Below are 7,747 nucleotides of genomic sequence, written 5' to 3' on the forward strand. Positions count from 1 at the left end.
TCTCTCTCTCTCTCTCTCTCTCTCTCTCTCTCTCTCTCTCTCTCCATTATTTTTTCTTTTTTTAAAAAAATATGCAAGAATTGGCTTCATTTCAAGTTAAACAAAAGATCAATATTTATAGCAATCCTAATTTCTACTTTTTTTTTTATATCTATATATTTTTAGATTTGTGGGATGAAGCATTAAACAAGATTTCTGAATGGTTGAACACTTACTCAGAGATCAATATGTTCAGTGGACCAATATTTGATTATAATTTTGATGGAAGAGCTGATGATCAAGAAACAATATGGAAGTAAGTTTTCATTCTGATATATTTAAAGGTGTCAAAATCCTGAAGAAAACATCTACAGGCTTACCTCAACTTACGTTGTTTCAAGTTCAGTCTTTTTCGACTTTAACCTCTTAACATATTATCCGATATATTTTCGTTCAGAGATGTCTAGCAAATATATATTTGAATGAAAATATATGTCCAATGTACTCTGAAGTGTCTGTCTCTTATTTTTAACCCAAAATACTTTGTTCGTGATGTTATTCCCGTTTTCTATCATTAACTATCATTTCTACCAGTAACTTTATACTTCAGTTGAGCACTTTGGCAAAACGAAGGCATGATTAACTTCTTAACATATTATCCCATATATTTTCATTCAGAGACGTCTAGTAAATATATATTTGAATGAAAATATATGTTCAATGTACTCTTTCTTTCACAACCTTGCTACTAAGCAGGTGATTAATCAGAATTAACACTAAATTTAAAAGAAAAAAAGAAAACAACATCAAAAGATGAAACATTTTACAGTTACTCCCTGTTTCAGCGAATCCAATGTATTGTGGATATTTTGCAATGAAGAATTGACAAATTGCTTTCAAAAATAATTTTATTTTTTCCAACGTCAGGTTTTCTCCTGAAACAGTTCCAACACACGTTTTCCTTGTACTTACTTCCTACAATCACTCAGAGTCTGACTTGCAAAACAGTGCAGCATACATCCTACCCACTGATCTTGGAAATCATTCATATTGCAGGGTAAGTTTTATCTCAGACAAAAGAAAGCATTGCTATTTTTGTTTTGATTATCTTTATTTTAGAGTAACATTAACCAGCCCTACTGGAGCAAACCTATGGCACAGAGGTAGCCTATTCAATTTTGGGCAATAGCCCATAGTCACTGCATATGCCCTAAATATGTTCATTGGTTTTTCTTGACTATGTCTTTAATGTATGCTGTAAAGTTTAACCCCTTAACCATTTAAACCAGTGATATCCAACCCAAATATTCCACCTGTTTTATGTTCAAATTGATCAGATCTAGCTTCTCACACCTAGCCTACAATGTCATTCTAAAAATATTCACATCATTGAAATCTCAAAGCTACAAGGTAATGCATGGTTAATTCAAAGCAATTCGAATAAATAAGCATTATATTTGGCAGAGTGATCTGACTGCTAAAGGGTTAAATGTGTATATATCAAACGAACTGTTAGTTGTAGAGTTAACTTGTATAACCGAATGTGTAAAAGACAACGAATTACACACACTGTAACCTTAACACCTGTTCAACCACCAAGCTTTACACGCTGCCATGTACTATTTCTTGCTAATTTCAGTTACTGTTAAGATGTCATTGATATTTAACAGAGAAAAATTTGCGTCAGTATATTATCTAACTCAAGCAAACATTCAAAATGAATGTTAAAACAAGAATGAAACTTGAAATCTTGCAGAGGAAAAATGTGATGTGTCATTATGTATGAATATGCGCCCACCGATTTTTTTTTCCTTAAATTCCAATATAACAGTAATCTACAACATCTGAAAGGTATTTGGAGGAAATATAAAAAAAAAAAATTACACGTATTCCCGATCGTGAGGAAACAATGTTGACTTGTGCGAATTATCCTCCTCTCCCCCTCTACTACGAAAAGCATTTCCGCCACAAATTTCTGCTTAATCAGAATCTACAACATCTGAAATGTATTTGTAGCAAATATTACTACAAAATGTCTTTCTGAAAGATAGGTAGGACATATTTAAATAGGTATACCGAAACCGGTGTTCGGTACAGAAAACAGGGGGAATAACTTTATATATTTTATAACTAAGTTCTCTCCCTTTGAATTCTATATCGTTGAGTATAAAATTTGTTTTTGTAGTGTTCCATGTTTATTTCTTTGCGTTTATAGTGACTGCCTAAATAAAATAGATATCTCTTAGTGCTCTTTGTGAGATTTTTTTCTTCAACTATTAAGTGAGGTGAATATAGCTGCGTGTTTAGGTTGTAATTTTTAATATATACAAATGGATCTAAATTTCTACGAACGTATTTTAAGTTTACAGCAGTATTTGAAATCAGAACATAAAGATGGACAAAATGCCACTAAGCATTTTTCCCCTGCATGCTAAAGATTCTGCCAGCTCATTCCTTTTGATACCAGCCTGCCTGAAACTGCCTCTGGCCCTGTAGTACAAATGTCTTGTTTTCATAAGTTTTGAATTAAAATCTTCCAATACACGTTCCTAACACTAGCTAAGATAACTAAGTTATTTTACTAAATTCTTTGTTATGCTTAAAATTAATTGAAAGAAACACAGCATCTGTACAGAAATATGATAACAAAAAGGTTTAATCATCTTAATAATATAATGATTTTTATACATATATTGTATTTTTCAATATTTATAATGGAACTTGGAGTTATATTGTTTTTGTTTTGTTTTTTTAACTTTACAGAAGCCATCCTGGATTCTACAGAATCATAAAGCCCGCATAAGAGATGTGGAATTATTAACCAACCTGGAATTCTTCCCTGATATGACATCTGAAAAAGCTGTTATTTCTAGAACTTCATTATAATTAACATAAAACATAGGACAAATCTCATACAGAAATATCAGGGAGTTTATTGAATAAATAATTTATTACTTTTCATGAAAATGGAAAAAAATATATACAGACATTAAAATGTGATTATTTTCTTAAAGAGAAAAGATGGATTTTTTGTTGTTGTTCATTAGGCATAAAAATTTAATTTTTATACTGTTAATTTGAATTCCTTCCAAAATATTATTAGCACTCATACATCCTTTACATCAGTAGTTCTCAACCAGGGTCCATATGGCCTCTGAGGGTCCATATAAGGTTTGTAGGGGGCTCTACACATACAAAATAGTAAATTGGAGATCCACATATTCTAAGGGCCTTGCGCAATAATTTTGCTAGGTTTCTTTCTCTAACATTTCTAGGGTCCACCAGAATAAAATAATAATCAAAGGGGTCCATAGATAAAATATGGTTCAGAGCCTCACATTTTACATAGTCCAACCTATACGAGTTAATGTGCGAGAAACAAAATAGGCATTTTCAAAGAAGTATTTTTAAATACACACGCACACATACAGAGAGAGAAATGTATGTGTATGCATGTATGTATGTATATATATATATATATATATACACCATACATATACCATCTCTTCATGAGGTTAGCACAACCTCTAATTAAATTTATACATACATACATACATATATATATACATATATATATATATATGTGTGTGTGTGTGTATATATATATATATATATTCGTGCGTGCGAGCACACACACACACCTTAAGGCATGTGATCTCATGGTGAGGATATATTTATATTATTTTAGGCTGTATGTAAGTTAAAATGTTGAAAGAAGCAAAATGCGGAAAACACCAGGAGTGACAACAACGAAACTGGAGAAAAAATGAAAATGAAAATGAAAAACGAGAACTAAGAAACAAAAGTGAGAAAGACAAGGAAAGATAAAGTGAAGTATGAGCAACACTACATCCGCCACAGGCTGTCCTTATCGAAGCTGTAAAGGAAATATCGTTTCATGTAAAGCTGCTTATGTACACTGTTCTAGTAATAGGAATGCCAGAGAGAGTCATTCCATTGTTTGTGTTTGACAGAAGCAAGCAAACACTTATGTGTAATCGTTGTAATAATTCTTTATTTTGGTACAAGGTCAGTAATTTTGAGAGGAGGTGCAAGTCAATAATATCGACCTGAGCCAGAAAGGAAAAAAAGGTAAAGTCCACCTCGGCAGTATGTGAACTCAGAATGTGAAAAGCTGAAAGAAATACTACTAAGCATTTTGTTTGGCATGCTAGTGATTCTGTCAGCTCACAGCCTTTCTGACCACTGTAATAATTCTTTCTACCCTAGGCACAAGGCCCAAAATTTTTGGGGAGGGGGCTAGTGGATTAGATCGACCTCAGTACGCAACCAGTACTTAATTTATTGACCCCGAAAGGATGAAAGGCAAAGTCGACCTCGGAGGAATTTGAACTCAGAACGTAAAGACAGTACGTGGTTCAATAAAGACTTATTATCAATGGACATACAGACATATATACACATACACACATGTACATAGATCCTTAAATACATACATATACATACATACATACATACATACATACATACATACATACATACATATATATATATATATATATAAACACCACACACACACGCAAACATACATACACGCACACATACATGCATATATACGAACAGACAGAAAAACAGGCAGGCAGACACCTTGCAGAATTCCAATATATAGCTACATGGTAAGTATGTCAGCAAATAGACTTTGACCTACTTGAATGTCTGTACTTGTGTCTCTGATTTACGGCAGAAACACTTTAACAAACTCTAAATGTTTGACAGTTACATAACCTACAGACCTTCCTGCTTAACTACCAAATATGCACATTTGCATACAAGTTTTAGAGCATTTTTTCTTTGTTAGGAGAGACAGTTATAACAATCCTAAATCATTGTAATGTTAATATATTGTTACTATACATCTAATAAGCTGACCTGCCAAGTTTTTTTTTGCTTGTTTGTTTGTTTTTATTGCAGATTGGACAGTGTTGGGTGAACACACCTTACTAAACACTGCTTGTCACACCTGATTAGTTTGTGTAATGCAGTCAGGATGTGAAGACAATCTGGAAGTTTGCTTTGCAGTAAAGTCTTGGGTTAAATTGGACAAAAACTCTACAGAAATTTATGAAATGTTCCAGACCGCTAATGGATTAACTTGTACGAGCTGAGCATCTGTCTTTCACTGGTACAAGAAATTCAAGGCCAGTAGAGTGGAGATAGACAGTGATGTAGATGTAGAGACAGTGATGCAGAGAGATGTAGGAGAGACAGGCATGGCAGAATATCAGGGCTAGTTGAGAAAGTTCACAATTTTCTAGATGAAGACCATCATGTTAATAAAGTCAATAAACATAACGTTTGGAGTTGGTGTGACAATTGTACACAGAACTATTCATAAAGATCTGAACATTCACAAAATTTGAGCAAAGTTTGTTTCCAAGGTTCTCAGTGATGAACAGAAGGACAGTTGGTGACAGCAAAGTGATGGTTGATCTCATTCACCTCCAGTCCAAAAGTACTTGAGGCTCTGGTGACCTGTGACAAAAGCTGGATCTACTGTTATGATCCAAAGACCAAGAGACAGACCTTGAGTGCTTTTATGCACCACAGGTCCATATGAGGGGTCCTCTCAAGGTAAAAAAAAATGCAGTATTCTATGTTCTAGCGCAACCCCCATATTAAGGTTGAGATCAAGATTTCCTTTTGGTATTAACACTGCTTCTGTTGCTGTTATTTTTTAATAAATTAACAGCTAAGATTAATAAATAATATATATATATATATATATATATATATAGAGAGAGAGAGAGAGAGAGAGAGAGAGAGAGAGAGAGAGAGAGAGAGAGAGATGGACATAATGACGAAAAATGGAGAATTATACATCCTTAAAATTTATTTGATAAAAACCATTTTCTTCATGACACTGGATCTTTGAAAATCTCTATTTGCAACAAAAGAGAGGAAAAAAGCAACAGGACCACCGTCAGCAAATCTGCTGGGGGTTTTTTTTCTCTGATTGGTGCTTATAATATCTATTTATCATTAACCTTTTTTTTTTTATGTTCCAAACACTTGATCAAAGTTCATCTGGGGTTAAACAATAACATTAACAACAACAAAGATCACGGCAACACTATCGCAACAATGCTATTAGTCAAAAATCACATTTTGACAGAAGATTGAACATTGCTTGCAAATTACATTCCCGGTACAATGAATAAGAATTCTGATTGAAGGAATGCAAAAATTGTATGTAAAAATGACTGGCCGGTTGTGAATGGATTGCCCTTGCTAAATCCTGATTAAACCGGGGCTTAAATATCATCAACAACAAATTTAGGCTCCAGTGTCTTACCAGACTGATTCATAAGCATTTGATATCTGTTTTCAATAATGGCATATCTTGGACAGTTTGATCACAGCTAGCAAGCTAAAGAGCTGCACCAAGTTCCAGTCATATGTTTCGGTTTGGTCTCATTATTTGTTAAACTAAGACAACACTTAATAATCCTTTTATTCAAACAGACATACAGAATCTGTTGTCGTTTAGCCCAAAGTCAGCTATAATCCAGCAAACCTGTAATCAAAGGCACTCCAGCCATGACAATCACATCTCCATTTCCATTTTTGTTTTTTTTACTATGTTTAATTTATCTCAGACAATTGTATTCAATGTGTTTTTCATCTTTTAACATGAAAACTGAACAACCAATAAAAATACGAGCTTATATCTTGTGTGTGTACAATGGAAGCAGCTTGTGATCACGAAAGATAAAGCCTTTCTGATAACAACCACTTTGATAACATAATCAATGATAAGTGCATACACACAGACACACACACACACACAGGTGTGCGTGTAAGTGTATATGTAAGTATGTATGTATATCTAGTCACATGGTATAGTGGGTATAGGACTTATGATCAAGTTATGGATTCAATTTTCTGACTAGGCAGTGCATTGTGTCTCAAGCAAAACACTTTATTTCACATTGCATCAATTTGCTAATTTTCTGCTAAGCTTTTCCTCAGCTGAAAATAAAATAATAGCAAAAGCTGGAGGTGTTACTCCTGTGATGATCAGGCACTTTTGCAGTGAGAGTCTTGCATTCTCAACACCATGGAAATTAATATAATCTTCAGCCAAATAAGCCCAGAACCTGGAGAAAAACAAACTTGTGTGTGTCCGTCTCTATATCTTTCTATTATATTATATATTGAGGTGGTTAGCTGGCAGAATTGTTAGCACACTGACATTTTATCTGTGCGAACAAAATATAGAATGAAAAAAGGCTGCACAGCCGCAAGAGGGATGAGGCAATGGTACCAGGCAATGGTACCAGGCAATGGTACCAGGCAATGGTACCAGGCAATGGTACCAGGCAATGGAACTGAACCCAAAACCATGTGGTTGGGAAGCCAACTTGTTATCTATACACCTACATCTGTACTTTTATATTAATAATTATTTCACAATTGCACAAGTATTTTTACACACATACACATACGATCATTATATTGTGTGCATGGTGGGGGGGGGGGCAGATAGATGCTCCTCACCTCCCACCCTGCCAAAATTAATTGCACTGACATTATTAATTAAATTGTTTTATTTATAGGAGTAGGAGTGGCTCTAGAACATGATCGTACTTTCAGCTTATCAATGACGGATCTCTCCTTTGATATCTAACTTGTTCGTTACTCACCAATCACAACTTATATTAACTTTTGGCACAAAATATTTACGTACAAACCCTGAGTCCTTTTCATTATTATCATTTACGTTTTTCTCTTTTTTTTTTTTTTTTTT

The 7,747-nt window shown here is 34.0% G+C and overlaps 1 protein-coding gene across 1 annotated transcript in view; it reads left to right on the top strand.

Annotated features, from left to right (window-relative positions):
• The window catches only part of LOC128250595 (venom phosphodiesterase 2-like), a 38,924-nt gene extending 35,925 nt beyond the window's left edge, over nt 1-2,999 (top strand). Inside the window, exons 26-28 of the mRNA XM_052975955.1 lie at nt 166-295; nt 907-1,036; nt 2,743-2,999. Of these exons, the coding sequence (XP_052831915.1) occupies nt 166-295; nt 907-1,036; nt 2,743-2,865 (383 nt within the window). The 3' untranslated portion in view covers nt 2,866-2,999. The remainder of the gene's footprint in view (nt 1-165; nt 296-906; nt 1,037-2,742) is intronic.
• Nucleotides 3,000-7,747: the final 4,748 nt, after the last annotated feature.

Source organism: Octopus bimaculoides, chromosome 23, assembly GCF_001194135.2.
Source record: "Octopus bimaculoides isolate UCB-OBI-ISO-001 chromosome 23, ASM119413v2, whole genome shotgun sequence".
Taxonomy (NCBI): domain Eukaryota; kingdom Metazoa; phylum Mollusca; class Cephalopoda; order Octopoda; family Octopodidae; genus Octopus; species Octopus bimaculoides.